The 23,963-nt window shown below is 44.1% G+C and overlaps 2 protein-coding genes and 2 long non-coding RNA genes across 8 annotated transcripts in view; 3 read left to right on the top strand and 1 right to left on the bottom strand.

Annotated features, from left to right (window-relative positions):
- The window catches only part of LOC113140147 (low affinity immunoglobulin gamma Fc region receptor II-c-like), a 51,223-nt gene that overhangs the window by 2,333 nt on the left and 24,927 nt on the right, over positions 1-23,963 (top strand). The gene's annotated exons all lie outside the window — the stretch shown is intronic.
- LOC113140068 (uncharacterized) lies at positions 841-3,237 on the bottom strand. 3 transcript variants are annotated; one of them, XR_004463304.1, is made up of 3 exons: positions 3,070-3,237; positions 2,356-2,442; positions 1,484-1,661 (listed from the first exon to the last, which is right to left on the bottom strand). It is a non-coding gene; the product is annotated as an uncharacterized LOC113140068 (long non-coding RNA). The 3 variants fall into 3 exon arrangements; XR_004463302.1 differs by lacking the exons at positions 1,484-1,661; positions 3,070-3,237 and adding an exon at positions 841-1,340 and having other exon boundaries at positions 2,356-2,678; XR_004463303.1 differs by lacking the exons at positions 1,484-1,661; positions 2,356-2,442; positions 3,070-3,237 and adding exons at positions 841-1,340; positions 1,725-1,926.
- On the top strand, positions 10,769-15,026 carry LOC113139969 (coxsackievirus and adenovirus receptor homolog). Of its 3 annotated transcripts, none has more exons than XM_026323644.2 (4): positions 10,769-10,967; positions 11,877-12,215; positions 12,449-12,775; positions 13,401-14,206. In XM_026323644.2, the coding sequence occupies exons 1-4, from the start codon at positions 10,886-10,888 to the stop codon at positions 13,454-13,456; spliced, it is 804 nt and encodes a 267-aa protein (XP_026179429.1). In that variant the 5' UTR covers positions 10,769-10,885; the 3' UTR covers positions 13,457-14,206. The 3 variants fall into 3 exon arrangements, with proteins under 3 accessions (XP_026179429.1, XP_026179422.1, XP_026179413.1); XM_026323637.2 differs by lacking the exon at positions 13,401-14,206 and adding an exon at positions 14,342-15,026 and having other exon boundaries at positions 10,774-10,958; XM_026323628.2 differs by lacking the exon at positions 13,401-14,206 and adding an exon at positions 14,342-15,026 and having other exon boundaries at positions 10,774-10,967.
- LOC113141900 (uncharacterized) lies at positions 15,361-21,219 on the top strand. The gene is made up of 2 exons (XR_003296859.2): positions 15,361-15,673; positions 18,344-21,219. It is a non-coding gene; the product is annotated as an uncharacterized LOC113141900 (long non-coding RNA).

Below are 23,963 nucleotides of genomic sequence, written 5' to 3'. Positions count from 1 at the left end.
CAACGGTTGGTATGTTTCAAAATTTACAGTTTTGCAGCTTCAACATCAGATTGGAGGAAAAATTCATCTGAATTTGTGTTTTGATTTTCTCTCCTTTGCAGCTGCAGCAGTGAAATGATGTTGGTGGTTCAGGATGAATGAAGTCAGAGAGAAGCAGGTACTTACTACACTTTACTGCTCCATGAGTAATTTTACTTTACTGCCCAATGAGTACTTTTAGTTTACTGCTCAATAAGTACTTTTACTTTACTGCTCAATGAGTACTATTACTTTACTTCTTAATAAGTACTTTACTTCTTAATAAGTACTTTCTTTACTGATCAGTGAGTACTTTTACTTTACTGCTCAATGAGTACTTTTACTTTACTGCTAAGTAAGTTCTTCAATAAAAATGATCCTGTCTGTGCAGAAAAGACACCAACCTGCTCAGATTGTCCCTGTGAGGATTCAGGACCAGTTTGAGACTGTTACAGTTTATCTCGACCCCCCCCATGTGGAAACTGACCAACCTAATGACTTATTTTGATCTGTGATGCTCAGTTTTTCATTGATTGAAGAATAAAAAGATACAAACACAGACTGCAGTCTGCAGTCTCGGTTTGTTCTTTTGTGCTCAGCAGAGAGGTGTGGATCAGTTAGACACAACCAAACCAGAACGTCTTCAGCTTCGTTTTCAAAGTGGCCACAGTAACTTTTGGTAAGATCAGTCTGTGGACATGCTTTTTATGTCTGTCCACAGCAGAGAGGTGTGGATCAGTTAGACACAACCAGACAGGTACAAGTCAAATTTTCCATCTGACACCTTTATGAAACCCACAGAACCACACGAGAACAACAACAAAACCAGACCAAAGTTTAATGATCCTGCAGAGAAACCAGATCGCTGCTGCAACAACAAGAACATGGTCCAAAAACCATCAATAAAATATAAATAACAGTAAAGTCACTGAGGACATTATCCACAAAACAGCTGGATTTTATCATCAGATTCTGTTAAACAGGCTCATATGAATCACAGTCTGACAAAACAAGTAACTTGATGTTGTCGTGCACCAAACTAAAACTGAAAGAGGCTGAGGGACTTAAAAATACTTTAACAGTTTCTTTAATCTTTGGTTTTAGTTCAGTGGTTTGTGCTGAAAAATGCATCTAAACGTTTCCAAAAATAAGAGACAACAACAACAAAACACACAACCTGTAAAATGTTTGAAAAAATGAATGGAGTCTGGTGAGAGAGTCTCTGGGCACCAGTTACAGACCAGCAGGACGTCAGTGGGTGGACTGGTGTCTGACAGTCTACCTCAAGGACGAGTAGACGACATCTGGCTCTGCCTGAAACTCTGACACACACTCTTTACTGTTTGGTTTTAGTTTTTAGTTCCAGTGGTTTGTGCTGAAAAATGCATCAAAACGTTTCCAAAAATAAGAGACAACAACAACAAAACACACAACCTGTAAAATGATTGAAAAAATGAATGGAGTCTGGTGAGAGAGTCTCTGGGCACCAGTTACAGACCAGCAGGATGTCAGTGGGTGGACTGGTGTCTGAAGGTGTGAAGGTGTGAAGGTGTGAAGTTCTGAAGGTCTGAAGTTCTGAAGGTCTGAAGGTCTGAAGGTCTACCTCAAAGGTGAGTAGACGACATCTGGCTCTGCCTGAAATTCTGAACACACACACACACACACACACACACACCATCAGAGACAGCGTCCTAATGTGTCCTCACCTTCATTCATGTGTTCTGTGTATCTGGGTCTGGTCTATGGGCCAGAGGCTCCTTTAACAAACTGGTTTCCAGTGAACTGTCCAGACTCCAGTCACTACTCACTGCACACGTCACTGTGAAGGCTGGACTGAGCCACTATCCACCTGTTCAACGTGCACATTAAGACCTGAATGATCCACATTTGGTTTTGCTGATTTTCTCTGACTTTCGTTCCAATTTGAGCTTCAGGTGGATGGAAACCAGACGACTGTCAGAGTGACCTCTGTTCTCATGGCACAGCACGTTTGGTATCATCACATTCACACTGAGCCTTTAAAGAACATTCCTGCTCTAATTAGATCTGAGCAGACAGAAACCTGTACAGGTCCAGACTCTCCTCAGGAATGATGCCAAGGTCTTTAAGGCCAAACTTCAGCTGACTGACATTTTTATGCTCCTGTTCTTCTCTAAATGAACAGCCCAACATTTCTGGGAAAAACAGTAGTTTTAGTTTCAGACCTGAGGGGACACAATGAAAACCAGTCTCATGTGTGTGTGAAGTCCAGAGCTGGAGTCAGGATGCAGTTAGCTTAGCTTAGCATAAAGACTGGGAGCAGGGGGAAAGTGTTAGCCTGGCTCTGTCCACAGTTACCTCTGCTCCTGTTTGGTCCGATGACGATTTCTCCATAAGTGACGTCTTCAGTTCTCACTGCTGAGTAGACTGGAGCTGGATCTCTGTCTGCACAGGGAGCACATGGAGGTCACATGACTCCTGCTGCTACAGGAACATGAAGTTATTTCTCAGGTACAGATATAAAGAGATGCAGTACTACTTCATAAATGGCAGCAGGGTTTAAGTATTTGTTTGTTCTTCACACCTCTGCTGAAACACAGTGAGACCAACCAGAGGTGGAGGGAACTGAACAGAAACAGGAAAGTGGACGACCACAGAGCTGCTCACTGGTGTTAAAATAAACTGACACTTTTCACGACATGACTTAAAACAAAAACCTGTTGTCACATTATATTCACAGAATCATCCCCCACAGTGGAACATGCTATGGTCAGAAACCAGAGTGAGACCAGAACAGAACAACAGGTTTGAAGAGAAGCTTCAGGCTGGTTCACAAACATCACAACACTGATGTTAAAGCATCAGTCAAGGTCGTAAAGCGTCAAATCAAATGAGTCCAATGTCTTTGCTTTAAATACGACACATTTCACCGTCACAGTTTTATTACGTCCTAACAATCCACTGTATAATCCATCCTGCTGGGGAGTCCTGGGGTCTGGACTCACTGTGACGCTTCAGGACCGAACCAGGTTCTGATAAGATCCAAAGCCACACACACAAATACAGACTCACCTGTGATCCTCCTGACGGGCTGCTGTTGTTGACGTGTCTGACACATTCGGACGTCACTGATCTGATCTTCTCCAGCTGCAACCAACCACAATGATCCACATCATCATCTACTCACTAACATTGTTATGGACATTTGAGCTCAGTGGAAAAATTCATACACAGTCAGGAAGAACCATAAACCTGAGGAACATAAATAACATGTTAAACACAACGTCCATGTTTTATTTTGAAAAACAAAAGCTTCAGTGTAAAATCCAGAAGTTTGTGTCTGACCTTTAGGTTTCCTCTGAACATGTCGTCTCACCAGTAGAACCAGTAACACCAGGAGAACCAGACCACAGATTGATGCTACAGGCAACAACACATAGAGAAGAGGAGGAGGAGGAGGAGGAGGAGGAGAGGTGGATGTAGTGGTTGGTGCAGGTGCAGTGGCTGGTTTCTCTAAAACGAAGCAGAAATAATGATGAAAACCATCAAAGGACAAAGCTTCAGTGATTTAGCTGCTCAGTGAAAAATGAGATGAAACAGAAACTGGAGTTTCTTCTTCTTCTGATCTTCTCCAACACATTGAACATGAATGAAGCTGCTGATTGTAAAGTTGAGAGAACGACGACGCCGATCAGAGCAGGAACCTGTTAACATCAGCACACACACATCCACTGATTCAATGAGGAGTCTGTGACCTCTGACCTGTGACAGAGATCCAGCTGGGTGGAGACTCTCCATGGCCCCTGATGTTACACCTGTAGACGCCTTCATCGGCCTTGGAAACATGGAGGATGGTCACGTGACCCGTAGGCCGATCGATGATGAGGGAGCCCTGTTTATAGAAATCAGCCGGGAGGTCAGAGGATGTCTGGTTTCTACAGATCAGGGTGATGTTTTCTCCCTCCATCACAGGGAGGACAGGACTCTGCAGGATCACTGCTCCACCTCAACACAGAGACAAACTACAGCATTTCATCCATTTCCACACAGCTTCATCAATACTAACTCCACAGGCTCATCTTACCACTGACAGTGATGTTGATGCTCTGACTGGTTGCTCCCTCTCTGGACTCACACCAGTAAACTCCACTGTCCAATGTGTCAATGTAGCTGATGTTACAGGAAGAACCAGCTGATGTTCCCCAGTCAGGTCCACACTGAGTCCTCTGTTTGGTTGTGTTCCTCCTCAGGGTCCATCCAGCAGAGCTGTCGTCCTCCTCACAGCTCAGAGACAAAGAGTCTCCTTCAAAAAACTGGGAGCTGCTGGGACTCAGAGTCAGACGAGCTGTTCAGTTCAATGTAAATGTAAACAGTCATGTTGTCCTGCTGCAAAAAATGTGTTTTTAATATGTGTTTTAATCACATATTTTGTGACAAGACAAATTAAACTTCACACATTTTGAAACTCAGGATTTCTGTTAGTCTAAGTCAATGTGATGATGTCACTATGACATCATCAGACAACAACAGGTTTTACAGACCAGGGTCAGACCAGGATCAGGGCTCTGACAGACTGTCAGGACCAGCTGTCTGACCTCCATGTGTAAAGTCAGATGATCGGAGAAGCTCACTGACCTTGGTCTGTTGTGCAGCTCAGCACTGACAGCAAAGCTGCAGAGAAATGAGAGTCAGGTCAGTGTGAGGTTTAACATGGAGCAGAGACACAACTTTAAGGCCATCCATAACCTCGCCCCCCCCTTTTCTGTCTGACCTCCTCCATCCACCTCACTGTGCTCTCTGCTCGTCTCAGCACATGAGCTTTCAGTCACTCTGCTCCCAAACTCTGGAACTCACGACCTTTGGACATCCGCAACATCAACTCTCTTCCATTGTTCAAATCCAGACTCAAAACTCACCTGTTCAAAATATCATATTCCCTGAAACTGCTCTGCTCCATGTTTACTCTTCTTTTATTGTGTTTCATCCGTGTTTCTTATTGTCTTTGTAAAGCATCCTTAAGTTTATTGAAAGGTGCTTCAAATAAAATGGATTATTATTATTATTATTATGAAAATAACTGGAAACACAGATGTTTTTCTGTAGTTACAACTGAAGACAATCAGCTTTGACATGTAACAACAGAGACAGAGAAACAATAAAAATAATATAGTTGAGTTTTTTAAATAAGTTCAGCTCAAACTGTTTCTATGAAGGTAGAATAAAAAAACAGTAATCGATAAAACCTGATCCAGTCTAAGGTCTGACTGACACCAACATCCAACAGTCCTTTAATTCTTCCTCACAGATCAGTGTTAGTTTAACAGATTATTTGTTGATATTGATCATCAATGATCTGAACCATATTGATCTATTGATTTGGATCAAAGTCTATGTTCCAGGTGAAGTCTCAGCTTCTCACTGATCAATATTTCATGGACTGATGAGGGTTTTTCTGGCTGTTTGTTGTATTTCCCTCCAAACTAAAGTGGCTGTGTATTTTCTTTCAGCTGCCTGATCTTAAACCTCCCTCGGTTCGGTCCTGGCCTTTCATTAGTATCTGACTACAGTCCTACTGAGCTGCTCTAAAACAGAAGCTGGATCATTCAGACCAACAGACTGTACTTACAGAGCAGCAGCTGCAGAGACGTTTGGTCCATGGCCCCACTGATGCTATGAGACCAGCCTGAGTCTGGTCTCAGCAGTTAATCCCACTTCCTTCTTCTGTAGCTGACGACGGTGGCCTGTAGTTCTTGATGGGGTTGGTTTATAGCAGCAGCAGCAGCAGCAGCAGCAGCAGACGCCTCCTTCACTTTATATCATTACTACGTTATTTTGTATATATTATTATTACTAGATTTTCTACTTTATATTATTCATCATTACTGCATTATTTACTTCATATTGTTTATTACTGCTGCATTATCCACAATATTATTACATTGTCTAAATATATTCTTAGTTCCCATTTATTTTTATTTCATAAATGTATCTCATATAAAATATTTTTATATTGTGTTTGTTTATTTTTATTATATTTTGTTACTTAATTTGATTCTATTTATTATTATTATTTTCTATATTCTTATTGTGTATACCTTGTAAACACCTTTCTGGTTACTTTTAAAGTATTGTTGTTCTTTCTTTCTTGAGTTCTTTATGTCCTGCTGTAACTTCCTCACTGTGGGACAAATAAAGGCTCATCTCATCTTTATTACATTTAGGTTTGTATTTATTGGAGCAGTGAGATGTTGTTATTTGGAATTTGGCCTCTTTCTGTCACCACATTGACTTTGAATTGAAACACAAGACTTTGGAGGTTTAAGTTGAGTTTAAGTTTCAAGCTTTAATTCAATCACAGCCATTTTATAGAATCAGCCTCGTCAGTGATGGGACAAATGGCTGGAAAACAGTTTCACGTTTGATGTCAACTACAAATCCAGCTGCTGGAACACTAGTTAACAGTGGTTAAGTGGTGTATGATGGATTTAACCTAATAAAATGACCATTTATTGCATCTGTACTTACAGGAAATAAAGAAGACTTGATACATACATACATGTTCTCTTTATTTTATTATGTCCCTAATTATCCTGCCCTCTGGCACATCTGGAGGTTAGTCTGTTTCACTTCCTGTTGGTGCAGGACATTGCTCTTTTCACATTGTTGCTATGTTGTGGAGAACCACACACACAACAGTAATGTGATAGGCCCTGTCTGGTCTGACCCTGAGCCTGTGAAGGCACTGGAACTGGGCCCTGACTATGGCTATGATCATTTCAGTTCTGGCCTGTGTCCTGCTGTGGGCCAGGAGGTGCAGGATCAGTAGTAAGGTGTTAAAGGATGTGTCTGGCAGGGGTAGGTCCGTGCATGAAGTGCAGTTTATTATTCATATGTAAAACAGACTTTGGGTAATGCCTTTTTAACGCTGTTGTTTCTGGGAGGAACTTGGTACCACGCAAACAGTTGTCACGTGTTCTCAATATAAAATAAGGATAAAGGAAGTCAGGGGGCGGGGCCAGTCACTGGGACTTTCACAGTAGAAACCCTGATAATGTTTAGACAAGAGTCTGGCTAAGTCCTGGACTCTTCCACCAGCAGCTGGTCTCGGGACACACACGGTGACTTTTAATGAACCAGAACCTGGTTCGTTCAAAGTCACCGCCTGTGTTTTACATATGAATACTGAGTCTTCATGCATGGACCAGGGGAATCTCTGTCACCAAGGAGGAGACCATGAGACTGACTGTAAAAAGGAGAGCATGCATTTAATGTTTAATACACACACAGAGACATGGATGGTGGGACAGAGGGAGGTGGATGTTAGTGCACACACCCGAGCAAGGGGCACGTTTCTGACTGTTGGCTGTGAAATATGTTCTGGATCACAGATGTTTATAAAGGAAATGGAAGTCCACTGCTTGATTACAGATAATGGTCCAATATGATTCTTGGTGCTGACCTTCTTAATGTGAGGACTGTCCCATGTTCTTCACATAGTTTCAGCTTGTTGTGAAAAAGGCCCCAGAACAAACTCCTGCATTAACTGATATTAGAACAAGAGCTGGAAGAACTGTGACCTTTGTTACCCGTCTGAGTCCGACCCCTCCAGAGGAGAAGACCTGCTCGGTTACTGGGCTACACCTGCAGCTATGGACCCCCATGTTTTTGGGATGGCCAAGATCTACCTTCAAATGGCAGCTCCATCAGTGCCATGTGAGCAGGTCTTCTCCAAAGCTGGAGAGGTAGTGAGCCCCAAGAGGAGCAGATTAAAGTCAAGACTGTAGAAATGATTCTTTTTCTAAATAAAAAGATGCAGTTCTCAAAGACAACCAGCAGATGTCACTCTCTGACTGTCAAAGGCTTCGAAGCAGTTTGTGTTTTCAGGACAGCTGTCCCAAAGTGGCTCATGAAGCTTTTTATCAAAAACACTCTATTAAAAATTTGACTTTAAAAACTAATATATTAATATATAAAAAAAATAATATACTAACTAAAATAATAATTAAAAAAAGGTTAAATGTCCTGGCACCAGTAGCACCAATAACCCTGTTCCAGCTCCTCCTGCTCCCATGTCTGCCGGTTGTCACACTGGACCCAGGACACCAATCCCTCTGAACTTCCTGGAGGTTGGTGGGAGGGAGAGGAGGACATTTGTGAGCCCTGGAGACCACATGTTTGCACTGATGTGGATGGCTGTAAAAAGAAAAAAGTTAATATTTTAACATCCAAACAATTACTCAAAATAACATGTAGCTAATTGTTATCCATCTTTATATTATTAGATTTGAATAATCAAATACCCCAAAGCATAAAACAGATGTAACTTACGGTCTGTGGAAAACATGGAGGATCTCCTGCAGGCAGGCTCATGGGTGATGGTGTGCCTCAACCCGTGCTCCTCCAGGGTGGTGGTGAGGAGGCTGAAGTACTATTCAATGGGCCCCCTCTTGGCACAGGATGCCCTCCCACGGTCAATGATGCCTGGGGTCCTGGATGTAAGGCGATGGTGATGCTGCTCCCTGAAATGAATCCACCACGTCTGGCCAAGCGCCGTTTTTGGTGCCTCTGGGTGGTGGAGGTTGTAAAGGGCCAGAGCGTGGGCCACGACCTTCCTCACCTGAGGCTTTGTCAGAGGAAACCCATGACTGGCACAATACAAACAGTACTCCACCTGGGAATTCTCATCTTCAGGGGTGAGAAGTGTCCTCTGTCCTGATGCACAATCAGAGGACACCCTTCCATCGACTCTGTTTCTCAGGGTGGTCTTGGGAATGACAAACTGTTTGGCTGCCTGCCTCACACTGAGCCTGCCTGCTTCCACCTCCTGTAACACCAGTTCCATGGCCTCCAGAGTCCACTTCCTTGTCTTCCTCTCCCTCTTCCTGAGCTGGTGGATGTTAGGCATCTATAAATGAACAATACAAACTTTGGTGAAAAGACTAAATTCATGTTCTGTATATGGACAAATACAGTTTTAAATAGTACCAAACACAGCCCCCATATTTACCACAAGAGTAGCTGTGGATGTTTAACTTAAAGGAGTCCATTTTAGTTTCAGTAACATCTTGATGCTTCTGTGAAAAAACAGTAGACACACACCCTCATACACAGACTGCATCACGGACTATAGAAGCTTTTGCTTTGAAAACACCGTGCCCTCCCGGACGGTGTTTTCAAAGCAAAAGCCCTGGATTATCCCTGATATCAAAGCTCTCTCTGAAGGACCCACCACTTCACAGCTCCATGGACTCACCCCCCCCCTGTTCCTCACACCAGCCCAGGTGAGAAGTGAACTGAGGATGATCAAGGCTACAAAGGCAGCTGTACCAGATGGCATCAGCTCCAGGCTCCTTAAGTCCTGCACAGGTGAACTGTGTGGAGTTATGGAGCATGTCTTCAACCTGAGCCTCAAGCTGAGGGTGGTACCACAGCTCTGGAAGACTTCCTGTGTGGTACCAGTGCCCGAGACACCGCACACTAAAGACCTCAACAGCTTCAGGCCGGTGGCTCTCACATCTCATCTGATGAAGACACTGGAGAGACTGGTCCTGGGCCACCTCCGCTCCGTGGTGAGCTCAGGGATGAATCCGCTGCAGTTCGCCTACCGACCCGGCATCGGAGTGGAGGACGCCATCATCTTCCTGCTTCACCGTGCTCTGGCCCACCTGGAGAAGCCCGGCAGTGCTGTGAGAATCCTGTTCTTTGACTTCTCCAGCACTTTCAACACCATACAGCCGGTCCTTCTAAGGGACAAACTGGAGAGGGCTGGTGTGGACTTGGACCTGGCGGAGTGGATCCTGGACTACCTCACAAACTGGCCCCAGTTTGTGAGGTAGTCCAGGACGGTGTGTCTGCCATCCTGACCTGCAGTGTGGGGGCCCCCCAGGGGACTGTCCTGGACCCCTTCCTCTTCACCCTTTACCCTTTGGACACCCCCCAGGGGACTGAAACAACACGGACGGCTGTGTTCTGCAGAAGTTCTCTGACGACTCTGTGATTGTCGGGCTCATCGCTGATGACGATGACACAGAATACAGAGGACTGATGCATGACTTCGTGGACTGGTTTCTGCAGAACCACCTCCTCATCAACGCAGGGAAGACCAAGGAGGTGGTGGTGGACTTACACAGATGTTGGTCTACTCTCCCCTCATCAGTGAACATCCAGGGAATGGACACTGAGAGAGTCGACTCTTATAAGTACCTGGGTGTTCACCTGAACAACAAACTGGACTGGACTCATAACACAGATGCACTGTACAGGAAGGACCAGAGCCGACTCTACCTCCTGAGGAGACCGCAGTCTTTTGGGGTGAAGGGGGCACTCCTGAGGACCTTCTATGACTCTGTGGTGGCATCAGCCATCTTCTACAGTGTGGTCTGCTGGAGCAGCAGCATCAGGGAGAGGAAGAGGAAGAAGCTGGACAAGGTCGTCAAGAAGTCCAGCTCTGTCCTAGGCTGTCCTCTGGACTCAGTGAGGGAGGTGGGTGGATTCTTTAAGAACCTTCCTCCAGTCATCCTACTCATCTACTTGTTTCCAAGCAGGTTTATGTGACTTTATCCTCTGCTTTAAAGACAAAACGGCCTCAAGCTACAAAATGCAGAGAGCAGATCTTCCGAGTGTAGCAAAAATAAAGGTAACTAGCACTTTAACCAGGGAAACAGATCCATAAAGACATATGGGCTTTGGCATAGAAATAGTTTCATGACTTACCGGTTCATCGCTAACATCAATGCCCGCGAAAAGACCGGAAAAAGGTATCAGACCGGATGTCGTAAAATCGGAACAGTTTGGGTGGGACACAGGCCCTTGTCCTCAGGAGTTTCCGCAATCCGACAGTTTTCCTGTTCTTGTCCAGGGTCAGCGATAACTATACAACAGAGACAGGATGTCTGCCTGTGTCACATGGATGGTTTCTGTGGGTCTGATCGGATCCTCGGTGCTGGGTCCTGTCTATGGAGGTAAGCTGGGTCAGTGAATGCACCACGGTATTGACTGATGTTGTGTTGTTAGTCACTGAGCTGAAAGAAACCAGTTCCAGTGAAACAGGTTCAGGTCTGGGCTCAGACACGGACTGGACACATCACATGTCCTGCTGGTCTTTGCTTCCTGGTTTGGGTGCTGTCGTTTTTGTTCTGTTGCGGTCATGGCGTCAGCTGCAGAACAAGCCCTGAAATAATTCACTTTACATTTTCACCGACTGGGTCTGGACCCTTCACCCTGGCGGCTCCAGGACTGGGACCGACTGAGCTGCATTTCTGGGCCCCATTAAAACACGACAGGTTTAGAAGAAGTGCAGGTCAGAACCTGTAGAGCAGCTTCAGCAGCATCAGACTCACTGTCATTATATTATTCTGTTGTTGTTATCAGGCTCTTTTCATCAGGACCAGGTAGAGATGTGGGTTTTTGGCTCTGACCTGTTCATGGACACTGACTGGACTGGTTTCTGGACTCTCCCACATGGTCCTGATCCAGGACACAATCAATCAGATCCATGGACAATATTTTCCTATTGGACACATTATCCAAGGTTAACAACTTGACGTAGAAGTTCTTGGACCAACCTGAGTCTCTCCCAGGCTGCGTTGGACAAGGGAGTTAATTTGAGAAGGAAAAACTTTACTGGTCTCACTGTCCTGGAATTAAAGTCCCTGGGTTTCCCTCATTAATGTCAGAAATTAATTCTTTGTTGAATTGTTTCAGTCTGGACCAAAGTCTGGACTGACCCAATAATAATGATTCTAATGTCCTTACTGTCTCAGCCTCCTGGCTCAGACTTTGTCCAGACAGCAGAGCTGTTTGATGAACAGATGAAGATAAAAATGTTTCCCGGAGAGCTGTGGTACTGATTCCTGCTTCTGTTTCCTTTTATGGTTCAGACCCAGAACAGATCGAAGCCAAACCTGGAGAAAACGTCACTCTTCAGTGTCGAGGACCCAAAGATGATGAGATTGTAATGTTAAGGTGGGTCAGACCTGATCTGAAGTCAGGGGGTTATGTCTTCTACTTCAGAGAGAACCGCAGAAATGAAGACCACCAATATGAATCTTTTCATGGTCGAGTGGATCTGAGAGATCCTGAGATGAAGGACGGAGACTTTTCTGTGATTCTGAAGAAAGTCAGGATCAGCGACACTGGATCATATGAATGTTACGTTGGAATCAAAGGAAACAAACCAAAGCTCATCAACAACATGAGCCTGAAGGTGGAATATCCAGGTGAGTTTAGAGTCCCGACTCAGGTGAGGGTGAATTGCAGTTTCTTTCTGGTTGGTTTTGTTCAGGTCAGACTGAATAATTCAGATCCAGATCCAGTCCCTGCTGTCCTCTCTGACCCAGTTCAGCAGAGACCAGTGTCCCCTCTCTGACAGCCCCTCACTCTGATTGGCTGCTGTGGAAATTACACCTGGACCCTCTAACCTCTGGTCTCTGTCTGTTCCTCTGTTCTTCAGACATCACAGCTGAACCTGGACAGACTGTCACTCTGCCATGTCGAGCTCCCAGCAGCTCAGAGATCAGAACTGTGGAGTGGACCAGACCTGATCTGGATCCAGAAGAAATCTTTGTGTACCTGGACAGGAGGTTTGACCCAGACAACCAGCATCCATCTTTTAAGGAGCGGGTGGAGCTGAAGGACTCACAGATGAAGGATGGAGACGTGTCTGTGACTCTGAAGGATGTGACGTTTACTGACACTGGGACATACGAGTGTCGTGTCTTCCAGGGTCAATCAAAAGCACCTGAACTCACCAGCATCTTCCACCTGAGAGTCTCAGCAGGTGAGTGTGTGTTTGTAGCAAAAGGAAAACCCCACTTTGATTTAGGCCTGAAACATTCCAAGTGGTGGGGGTTCAACATTCCAGGATCCAGACCCCTGCCTTAAACACACCACAAACTGAGTGATTTTCAAGAAATTTCAATTTAAGCAAACAGTCTAAGGACTATCTTATCTAACTCCAGCTAAACCTGAAACAAGACACTCTAACCGAGCTATAACCACAGAACCAGCGTCCATGAACAGGAGATAATGAAAGTACTGAAAGTAATGAAGTACAGTCAAGGTGGCAGTGAAGTAATCACGCCTTTAATGATATCCTCTGAAATCCACAGTTTTGGACAAAGGATTAATATTTTCCCTCTCTGTAGGCAAATCTCTGATTCAGTTTATGACTTTGAATTCCCCGTCTCTCTGCAAAAGTAGATAAACCTGTGTTCGCTCTCACTCTCTTTTTGTGTCCTCTGCTCTCCCCTCTGAATCTTTCTGCTGCTTTTTGCTCGTTCATTTTTTAACAATTTCTCTTTTTACGGTTTTGCTTCAATTTGAATTCTTGATCCTTTTTCTTACTTAGTTTTTGTACGTTTGCGTGCAAACTTTAAATAACTTATTTTTCTTTAATGTTCAAGTTACCAGTGACAAGTTAGATGGCAAAGTCTTTGCATTCCTTTCAATCACTAATTGAAGACGTACAGCAGCAACTCGTCAGCCCAGCTGAGTTTCCAGCAGCTGCACCGTCAGGCACAAGGCATCTACGGGCCCCTTTTTAATCCTCCGTGTGACGAAGAGGCGTTTCGGGTTCGTTAACCAGAAGTTCGCCTCGGGAACACCAGACTGATGACATCGTGGGGTGTCAGCCAGCCTCCACGAAACGACATCAAAGTAGGCTGCACCTGCCTCTCTATCCTCTGAATCAGCTGGTGTCTCACTTACTGCTGCACCCAATCATTTTCCAAAGTATCTACGTTTATTAAGTAATTACTGTCACTAGTTCCTCTGCAGGGTCAGTGATCAACCTACACTGCCACTTTGACTACTAACAATCAAAATCACTTAGAATTAGATGAGTTAAATTGTTATTCATGTTATTTGCAGTAACGTTTGAAGTATACAATCCTATCATCTATGCTCAGTTTAATACATGGAGGAAACCTCAGTCCTTCTCTCCTGGTCTCTGTGGGTTGTGAAGATATAAGGTCACTGTTGGGTATCGAACTCATTCTTCAGATTTCCAAATTGATAATTGCATTCATATAATTTAAACGGCCAGGCCATGAAAACGATTTGGTGCTCCGAGCTAATTCGTTGATGATTTTCAGAAATGATTGATAAGAAAATTAATAAATTCAAAATCGCTACATGTTTGTCTGAGCAGCAGAGCTGAAGCTGCTTCCTGGTTGTTGATGTGAGACCAGATGTTTGTGTTTTCTCCAGATGTTGTTGATGAGACTTTGTAGAAAACAGCTGGATGAGTGATGTGGTCAAAGTGCAGGAGATAATGTCTGACAGGAGTTTGTTCTGTTCTTCAGTCATCACCTACCTGACACCTCACACCTGTTCTCTCCTGCAGGTCATGGACATGTTGGACTGGCTGTGGGTCTGACAGTTGTTGGTATTTTGCTTCTTGTTGCTGCTGTTGTTGGTTTTATGTTCTATAGAAAACGATCCAGACCCACAGACCAGAATCCAAACCCACGTCCTGAACAAACACCAATGAACCCAAAGGGAACTGGGTCAGACCAGTTGGGCTCTGGTCCTGCTGCTGTCAGGGACCAGTCCAACACAGTCAGCCCAGAGTCTTGACTTCAGTCTGCAGACACATCAACATGTGTATTTATCTCAACTGTGACGTGAACTAACATGAGACGCATGTTCCTGAGTCAGACTCACTGTTTGTTTCAGCTGCTTCATTTTCTAACTTCAAAGCTCTGAAGCTTCAGTTGCTTTAACCACAACATGAAGCTGAAAACTCTGTAAATAATGTTTTTATTTCTAAATTCAGTTTTTATTCATGATGCAGGTCCATGTGGTTTGATCCTAAAAGCTGTTGACTGAACATGTTGCTGCAGGTCCTGAGCTGTTTATTCCAGCAGCTGGTCTAAAGTCCAAACTATGACCTGTTGAAAACTTCAGTCTGTTTAATCCATGTTTTATTTTAAATCTGTCCTTTATGTTTGAATCTGATGTGAGCAGCTTCAGTTTCAGCCTGATATGGTCTGTAAAGCTTTTCTTTAATAAAGTCTGACTGGACTCAGCTCTGACTCTGGGTCTTTCTGTCTGATCCAGCTTTTTCTGGTCCAGTAGTGACCCAGTAACTGGTGGAACATTTGTACTGGACCCAGCTGGGACAGAGGGATTGGACCTACTTGTAGTTTGTGCTCAGCAAAGAAGTAGGTTTGTTCTTCAGGGAAGAGAAAGTCCCAGTTTGTCCTAAACGCACCACGGCCTCAGAAGATCCGGACTCAAGAGAAGCTGCATTTGAGCCTCAGACAAACTTTGCAGTGAGTTTTTGCTCAGAATCAAAGTCGTGCAGTTTGTCCCTCATGGGTTCCAGTGCAGAGACGTTCAGGGTCAGTGAGGAGAGTAGGAGAAGTGAGGACCATCATAATTACATGCATCAATCCACCTGTGCTGTGTGGGATCGGACTGGACTGTGTTGGGGTCATAATAGTATGAAGTTACTGATTGTATTAAGTAACTCTATAGATGTTCATAGGGAAGCAACAGTCAACAGTGAGCTCCTGTGTGAGGACATAAACAGGGAAGGTGTAGTCTCACTAGTGTAATCTGCTATAGCCAGCTAGTTAGAACTGTTGCTCCATAGGGTGGAACACGGAGTTAGCATTCATTTCTTAGAATACATAGTGTTCTAGTTGACAGGGTTGATGGACAGAAGAAGAAGGTAAGAGGCAGAACCTGTTGTTCTAATGAACCAAATTCTGTGCATTGACAATGGATAAATTATTATAAGTGAGTGTTGGAGCGAACGATCAAAACTGTCGTGGGATTAATTTTATAATGTGAGAGTACTGCATCGAAGAACTAACTATATGTGGGATTTTAAAATGAAGAATAAAGTAAAGTAGTGATAAGAGTTAAACTGCCTGATAACAATAGGTTATCGAACATAGGAAACTGGTTTGACACCGGATTATAGATCGCTGTATTGAAACAGCCGGTCGTCCTGGTCTTATAGTCCTTGAGAAGTTCAGGTTTGCCAGTAACCTGATTGAAAACAAACGCACGGCTTGAGTGTCTAAGTGTACACCGGATATCCATGCTGGTTAACTGAGGTTTGCTTTAAGTACATTAAACCTGTATTTATAGTGTGAAAGTTAAAGTGCACATGAAACAGCCGAACTCAGCACAAGTTTGGTTGTGATTGCAAATTGGGTAAATTTTAAAATTGCATGGGCGAACACCAGTGAGGAGCCTGGGAAAAGGAACTTTGACGCAAAGGTAATGAAGAGTGTCCGCTAAACCTGGTGCAGACACATATCTCATTCTATACTGAGGGGGAACATGGACGTGTTGCCTCCTATGTAGCAGAGGCCTGTAATTTCCATCATAGCTATACCTCAACTATGAGAGACAAAATGAGAGAAACAATCCAGAAAACCACATTGTCTGATTTTTAAAGAATTTATTTGCAAATTATGGTGGAAAATAAGTATTTGGTCAATAACAAAAGTTAATCTCAATACGTTGTTATATTCCCTTTGTTGGCAACGACAGAGATCAAACGTTTTCTCCAAGTCTTCACAAGGTTTTCACACACTGTTGCTGGTATTTTGGCCCATTCCTCCATGTGGATCTCCTCTAGAGCAGTGATGTTTTGGGGCTGTCGCCGGGCAACACGGACTTTCAACTCCCTCCAAAGATTTTCTATGGGGTTGAGATCTGGAGACTGGCTAGGCCACTCCAGGACCTTGAAATGCTTCTTACGAAGCCACTCCTTCGTTACCCGGGCGGTGTGTTTGGGATCATTGTCATGGTGAAAGACCCAGCCACGTTTCATCTTCAATGTCCTTGCTGATGGAAGGAGATTTTCACTCAAAATCTGACGATACATGGCCCCATTCATTCTTTCCTTTACATGGATCAGTCATCCTGGTCCCTTTGCAGAAAAACAGCCCCAAAGCATGATGTTTCCACCCCCATGCTCCACAGTAGGTATGGTGTTCTTTGGATGCAACTCAGCATTCTTTCTCCTCCAAATGTGACGAGTAGAATTTTTACCAAAAAGTTCTATTTTGGTTTCATCTGACCATATGACATTCTCCCAATCCTCTTCTGGATCATCCAAATGCTCTCTAGCAAACGTCAGACGGGCCTGGACATGTACTGGCTTAAACAGGGGGACACGTCTGGCACTGCAGGATTTGAGTCCCTGGCGGCATAGTGTGTTACTGATGGTAGCCTTTGTTATTTTGGTCCCAGCTCTCTGCAGGTCATTTACTAGGTCCCCCCGTGTGGTTCTGGGATTTTTGCTCACCGTTCTTGTGATCAATTTGACCCCACGGGGTGAGATCTTGCGTGGAGCCCCAGATCGAGGGAGATTATCAGTGGTCTTGTATGTCTTCCATTTTCTAATAATTGCTCCCACAGTTGATTTCTTCACACCAAGCTGCTTGCCTATTGCAGATTCAGTCTTCCCAGCCTGGTGCAGGTCTACAATTTTGTTTCTGGTGTCCTTTGACAGCTCTCTGGTTTTGGCCATAGTGGAGTTTGGAGTGTGACTGCTTGAGGTTGTGGACAGGTGTCTTTTATACTGATGACGAGTTCAAACAGGTGCCATTAATACAGGTAACGAGTGGAGGACAGAGGAGCCTCTTACAGAAGAAGTTACAGGACTGTGAAATCCTGCTTGTTTGTAGGTGACCAAATACTAAATAATAAATTCTTTAAAAAAATGTGATTTTCTGGATTTCTTTTCTCATTTTGTCTCTCATAGTTGAGGTAGACCTATGATGAAAATTACAGGCCTCTCTCATCTTTTTAAGTGGGAGAACTTGCACAATTGGTGGCTGACTAAATACTTTTTTGCCCCACTGTAAATGTTGGTGATGGTTGACCGATTCACAAAGTGGGTAGAAGCAATACCAAGAAAAAAAGAAGACGCACAAACTGTAGTTAAGTGGCTAAGAAATGAACTTAGTCCTAGACATGGGGTTCCCCGTAGCATTAGGTCAGATAATGGGTCACATTTCAGTAATAAGGAACTAGCTGCAGTAGAAAAAGCACTAGAGATCACTCACCGTTTGGTGCAGTGTACCACCCAGCATCGCAGGGAACAGTGGAAAGAGCAAATCAGACATTAAAGAGAAAGATTGCAAAGATTTGCCATGGCACGAAGCTGTGATGGGTAGATGCACTTCCCCTTGCTCTTATGTCAATAAGGAACTCTCCAGGTCCAAACACACATTTGACACTACATGAGTTGCTTACCGGAAGGCCAATGCCTGGACCACCCAGGGAGGGAGGTCATATGCCCTCTCTGGATGTGTGGCAAGTAGGTTGTGATGATTACATGACCACTCTGAATAATTTGACTCGGGTTTTGTCTACCCAGGTGCAGCTGGCCGAGCCAGAAGCAACTCCAACTGAGACTCCAGCTGTACGAGTAGGAGCTTGGGTGCGTGTCAAAGTCCACAAGAGAAAGTGGCTTGAACCCAGGTGGACCGGACCCTATGAAGTTGTTGAGGTAACCTCACACGCGGTCCAGGTAAAAGGTAAAGCTGGAGCCAGTTGGCACCACCTTGACACACTGTGCACCTGCATCTCCGCCCTTGGCAAAAGTAGGGGAGGACGCCAAAGCAGTAGGAAATTGACAGGAATAACACACGTCCACCCCAACCATGGCCACAGTTGAAGGAAAGCCATGGCATCCTTTTAGGCATCAGGTAGTGGTCACCACAATAATAGTGTTGCCTTTGTTGTGGTGGGAACTACAGGAGAGAAAGGAACAGGTGCAAAACGATCATTCACGGTCCAAACGATCTGTACCAGGATCAGAAGTAGAGGGCAAGGGAAAGTTGCAAATCAAATGTATAGAGGGACTGGACTGCATAGCCCAGGTAGACCTTTGTAGTGTAGTGGAATGTGGAAGTGGCAGACAGGCACAGTGGTGGTGGACAGACAAGTATATATGTGTGACACGTTTCAAGTGTTCTGAAACAAACTGGAAGGAAGGAGGGTGGAAAAGTTGGGGGTGTGATTGTTCAGAATGGCAGTGGGTATGAATATATCAATATATCAATATGGGTGAACAGGACTGGGGTTATAATCTCGATGATGATTTGAAACCACGACTGACGGTAATAAAAGCAAGCAGTACTACCTCCAGCTGTGCTGACCAAAATTGTAATCCCTTGATCATCACTATAAGGAGACCTAAACTATCTGACTCTGGAACATATGTATTGGAGGTATGGGTCTTAGGAACCGACCCGCTGGGGTTGTTTCATATTAAGGTGACTGAAAATGCCACCCAAGTGCCTAATAAACCACCTGCCTCTACTCCCTCACCAGGTTTGATTCCAGGGATCTCTAATTCAGTAAAATACCTCACAGATTTGACCCAGGAAGACGTGTTAGCCATAGAGACTGGATACACTGATAGAAATGAGTGGTTGGAATGGGTTGGGTATACAGCAAAACGGACTAATGTTAGTAATTGCATAGCACGTGCATCAGCTCGGCCGCAGCTATCCACATCCCCCTACCCATTAGATGAAAACACCAGCCCAGAAGGTCTTAGGTGTGCTGTAGCTCTTTTCCACAACCCCACTGGAGGAATGGGCTCCTGTCAGCCATTCCAGCATCTTTATCCACCAATCTCCCCCAAACAGGCCTCCATACCGCCCTCTGTGGTGAGCTATAGGTGAATTATACCTGTTTTAATTTGACTGGCAACGGGACAAAATTGGGCTTCCTTCCCCACAGCTACTGCACCCACTATGTTAAATTCAAAACTAACCATGCAAATTTAACTAAACAAGATTTTGTTGATCAGAAAACAGGAAGAGCTGAGCTGTGGTGGCTGTGTGGCGGACTGAAGCTTTATGCAATGCTTCCATTGGTAGGGTCGGTGGGGAACCCAGGAGACTCTTTTGATCGTAGAATATATATAGATGCCATAGATGTGCCACAGGGAGTTCCAGACGAGTTCAAGGCTCGAAATCAGATAAGCACAGGGTTTGAGTCCTTGCTTTTTTGGTGGAGCACAATTAACAAAAATGTGGATTGGATTAACTATCTCTATTATAATCAACAACGATTTGTCAGCTACTGCAGGGATGCCATAAGAGGACTAGCTGAACAGCTAGGGCCTACTTCGTTAATGACTTGGCAAAATCGTATGGCCCTACATATGTTATTGGCGGAGAAAGGTGGGGTGTGTAAAATGTTTGGCGCCTTCTGTTGCACTTGTATTCCAAACAATACTGCTCCAGATGGAAGTGTTACCAAAGCGCTGGCGGGACTCACTGTGCTGTCTGAGGAGCTGGCTGGAAACTCAGGTATAGATGACCCCTTTACAAACTGGATACAGGGTATATTTGGTCAGTATTCTAATTTGATTTTATCTGTTAATGTCAGTAGCTGTGTTTGCTGCTATTCTTGTTTGTTGTGGCTGTTGCTGTATCTCTTGTCTCCGCAGTTTGTAACTAAAGGAGGGGAGCCTAGGTCTACGATACAGATGCCGTTGCTACAGGCTATCCCTTCAGATGGTTCAGGTGACTCAGTAGCTGAGGAGGATACTCTGACATAGTTGCATGCCCCATAGAGTATCAGTGGTTTAGAGCACTGCCCCCACGGTGTGACTGGGGTGGAACAATGATGGAGTTTCGGGGGGCCTCCTCAAGAAGGAATACACTTACTTTATTTGCTTTAGTAAAAATAGAATTCACACCGAAAAGTGTGAAAGGAGGGATTTGTTGGGGTCATAATAGTATTAAGTTACTGATTGTATTAAGTAACTCTATAGATGTTCATAGGGAAGCAACAGTCAACAGTGAGCTCCTGTGTGAGGGCATAAACAGGGAAGGTGTAGTCTCACTAGTGTAATCTGCTATAGCCAGCTAGTTAGAACTGTTGCTCCATAGGGTGGAACACGGAGTTAGCATTCATTTCTTAGAATGCATAGTGTTCTAGTTGACAGGGTTGATGGACAGAAGAAGACTGAAGCCACCTACAGGGTCTAGGCTCATCGGGTGGGATGCATATCGTGCCGAGGGGCCACCACGATGGGAGGGCTGAGTTTAAACCACGGTGCCTCCCCAACTGTTTAGATTAAATAGATGGAAACACATTCCCATATATAAGTTTGTGTAATGCTCAGTTAGACACTTCTCTCTTTGTGAAGTTGGTTGGAGGCTGCGATTTTATGGACAAAGAGAAGTTCATGTACATGATGATTCTTCAACGCAAATAAATCTTCTGAATTGATTTATTGAGACGAGTCCTCACTGCAGAAAACGAACGAGCTTACAACTGTTATAGGTTAGTTAACGTCAGCTACCCAGCGGTATATAAGGTACTTCAAATTAGAAGTATATAAGGTAGTTAACGTCAGCTACCCAGCGGTATATAAAGTACTTCAAATTAGAAGTACAGTGGGTACGGAAAGTATTCAGACCCCTTTAAATTTTTCACTCTTTGTGTCATTGCAGCCATTTGCCAAAATCAAAAAAGTTCATTTTATTTCTCATTAATGTACACTCAGCACCCCATCTTGACAGAAAAAAACAGAAATGTAGAAATTTTTGCAAATTTATTAAAAAAGAAAAACTGAAATATCACATGGTCATAAGTATTCAGACCCTTTGCAGTGACACTCATATTTAACTCCCATGCTGTCCATTTCTTCTGATCCTCCTTGAGATGGTTCTGCTCCTTCATTGGAGTCCAGCTGTGTTTAATTAAACTGATTGGACTTGATTAGGAAAGGCACACACCTGTCTATATAAGACCTTACAGCTCACGGTGCATGTCAGAGCAAATGAGAATCATGAGGTCGAAGGAACTGCCCAAGGAGCTCAGAGACAGAACTGTGGCAAGGCACAGATCTGGCCAAGGTTACAAAAGAATTTCTGCAGCACTCAAGGTTCCTAAGAGCACAGTGGCCTCCATAATCCTAAAATGGAAAAAGTTTGGGACGACCACAACTCTTCCTAGACCTGGCCGTCCAGCCAAACTGAGCGATCGTGGGAGAAGAGCCTTGGTGAGAGAGGTAAAGAAGAACCCAAAGATCACTGTGGCTGAGCTCCAGAGATGCAGTAGGGAGATGGGAGAAAGTTCCACAAAGTCAACTATCACTGCAGCCCTCCACCAGTCGGGGCATTATGGCTTAGTGGCCCGACGGAAGCCTCTCCTCAGTGCAAGACACATGAAAACCCGCATAGAGTTTGCCAAAAAACACATGAAGGACTCCCAGACTATGAGAAATAAGATTCTCTGGTCTGATGAGACCAAGATTGAACTTTTTGGCGTTAATTCTAAGCGGTATGTGTGGAGAAAACCAGGCACTGCTCATCACCTGCCCAATACAATCCCTACAGTGAAACATGGTGGTGGGAGCATCATGTTGTGGGGGTGTTTTTCAGCTGCAGGGACAGGACGACTGGTTGCAATTGAAGGAAAGATGAATGTGGCCAAGTACAGAGATATCCTGGAAGAAAACCTCTTCCAGAGTGCTCAGGACCTCAGACTGGGCCGAAGGTTCACCTTTCAACAGGACAATGACCCTAAGCACACAGCTAAAATAACAAAGGAGTGGCTTCGGAACAACTCTGTGACCGTTCTTGACTGGCCCAGCCAGAGCCCTGACCTAAACCCAATTGAGCATCTCTGGAGAGACCTGAAAATGGCTGTTCACCAACGTTCACCATCCAACCTGACAGAACTGGAGAGGATCTGCAAGGAAGAATGGCAGAGGATCCCCAAATCCAGGTGTGAAAAACTTGTTGCATCATTCCCAAGAAGACTCATGGCTGTACTAGCTCAAAAGGGTGCTTCTACTCAGTACGGAGCACAGGGTCTGAATACTTATGACCATGTGATATTTCAGTTTTTCTTTTTTAATAAATTAATAAAAAATTTCTACATTTCTGTTTTTTTCTGTCAAGATGGGGTGCTGAGTGTACATTAATGAGAAATAAAATGAACTTTTTTGATTTTGGCAAATGGCTGCAATGACACAAAGAGTGAAAAATTTAAAGGGGTCTGAATACTTTCCGTACCCACTGTATATAAGGTAGTTAACATCAGTTAACATCATACCAGCGGTATATAAAGTACTTCATATTAGAAGTATATTTCATTGCACCAAAGCATTTTGGTTCAAAATAAACTGAAGTGACATTTTAATATAAAGTAAAATAAAAGTTCCAAATGCTTAAATATCATCTTTGCATTTTTTAACGTGCCCTTCTGATTAAACACTGGTCCCCAGAGGCCCCCACAGTAAAACTGGCCTAGAACTGCTACTGTCTCTTCCTGGCTCTGCTGGAGGTTTTTTCTTCCTCTCCACTGTCACCAAGTGCTGCTCATAAGGGATTTGTTGGGTTTTTGTTTTTTGTAAAGTGCCTTGTTGATTGTGTTGTTATTGGACCCACTTGGTATCGGACCAGAACCAGATTCTGTGGTATGACCCAGGTCTACCATCACACTGTGTCAATTAAATGTGGGCCTGGACAGTTTGGTTGTTATTCAGACACCAACATTAAACGTATGGACAGTGATGGTCAGAGTCAGAAACTGCTCATTACACAAACAAACTGATAAAACAATCCAGTTTTTGTAAAACAGGTCACGGACTCTGGACTATGGCAACAGGAACCATCCTCCATTACAGCTCGAGTAAACGACATGAACTCCGCCTTTAGAGGCGGAAGAGAAGAACAACAATGCCCCATGACATGACCATGACTCAGGGCCCCCACTCTGAATAAAACCTCAGTAAGACCAGAAGTCTGTTAGTTTTCAGAAAATATTTGACATTTAACAGGATTCAGGTTTTCTCCTCAGAGAAACTTCTGAAAATGTGTTTTCTTTGCGTCTAATTATCGACTGTTGGAAAGAGGAAATGAAGACACGTCTCTGCTCCGTTGCAGACACACGGACAAAGTCTGAACCATCGATAAACAGTTGATAATGATTTATACCAGATTGTTCTGGAACTCCAGTCATTG

Source organism: Mastacembelus armatus, chromosome 18, assembly GCF_900324485.2.
Source record: "Mastacembelus armatus chromosome 18, fMasArm1.2, whole genome shotgun sequence".
NCBI lineage: Eukaryota > Metazoa > Chordata > Actinopteri > Synbranchiformes > Mastacembelidae > Mastacembelus > Mastacembelus armatus.
Note: the sequence above shows the minus strand (reverse complement) of the source record. Positions and strands in the feature narration are given on the sequence as shown.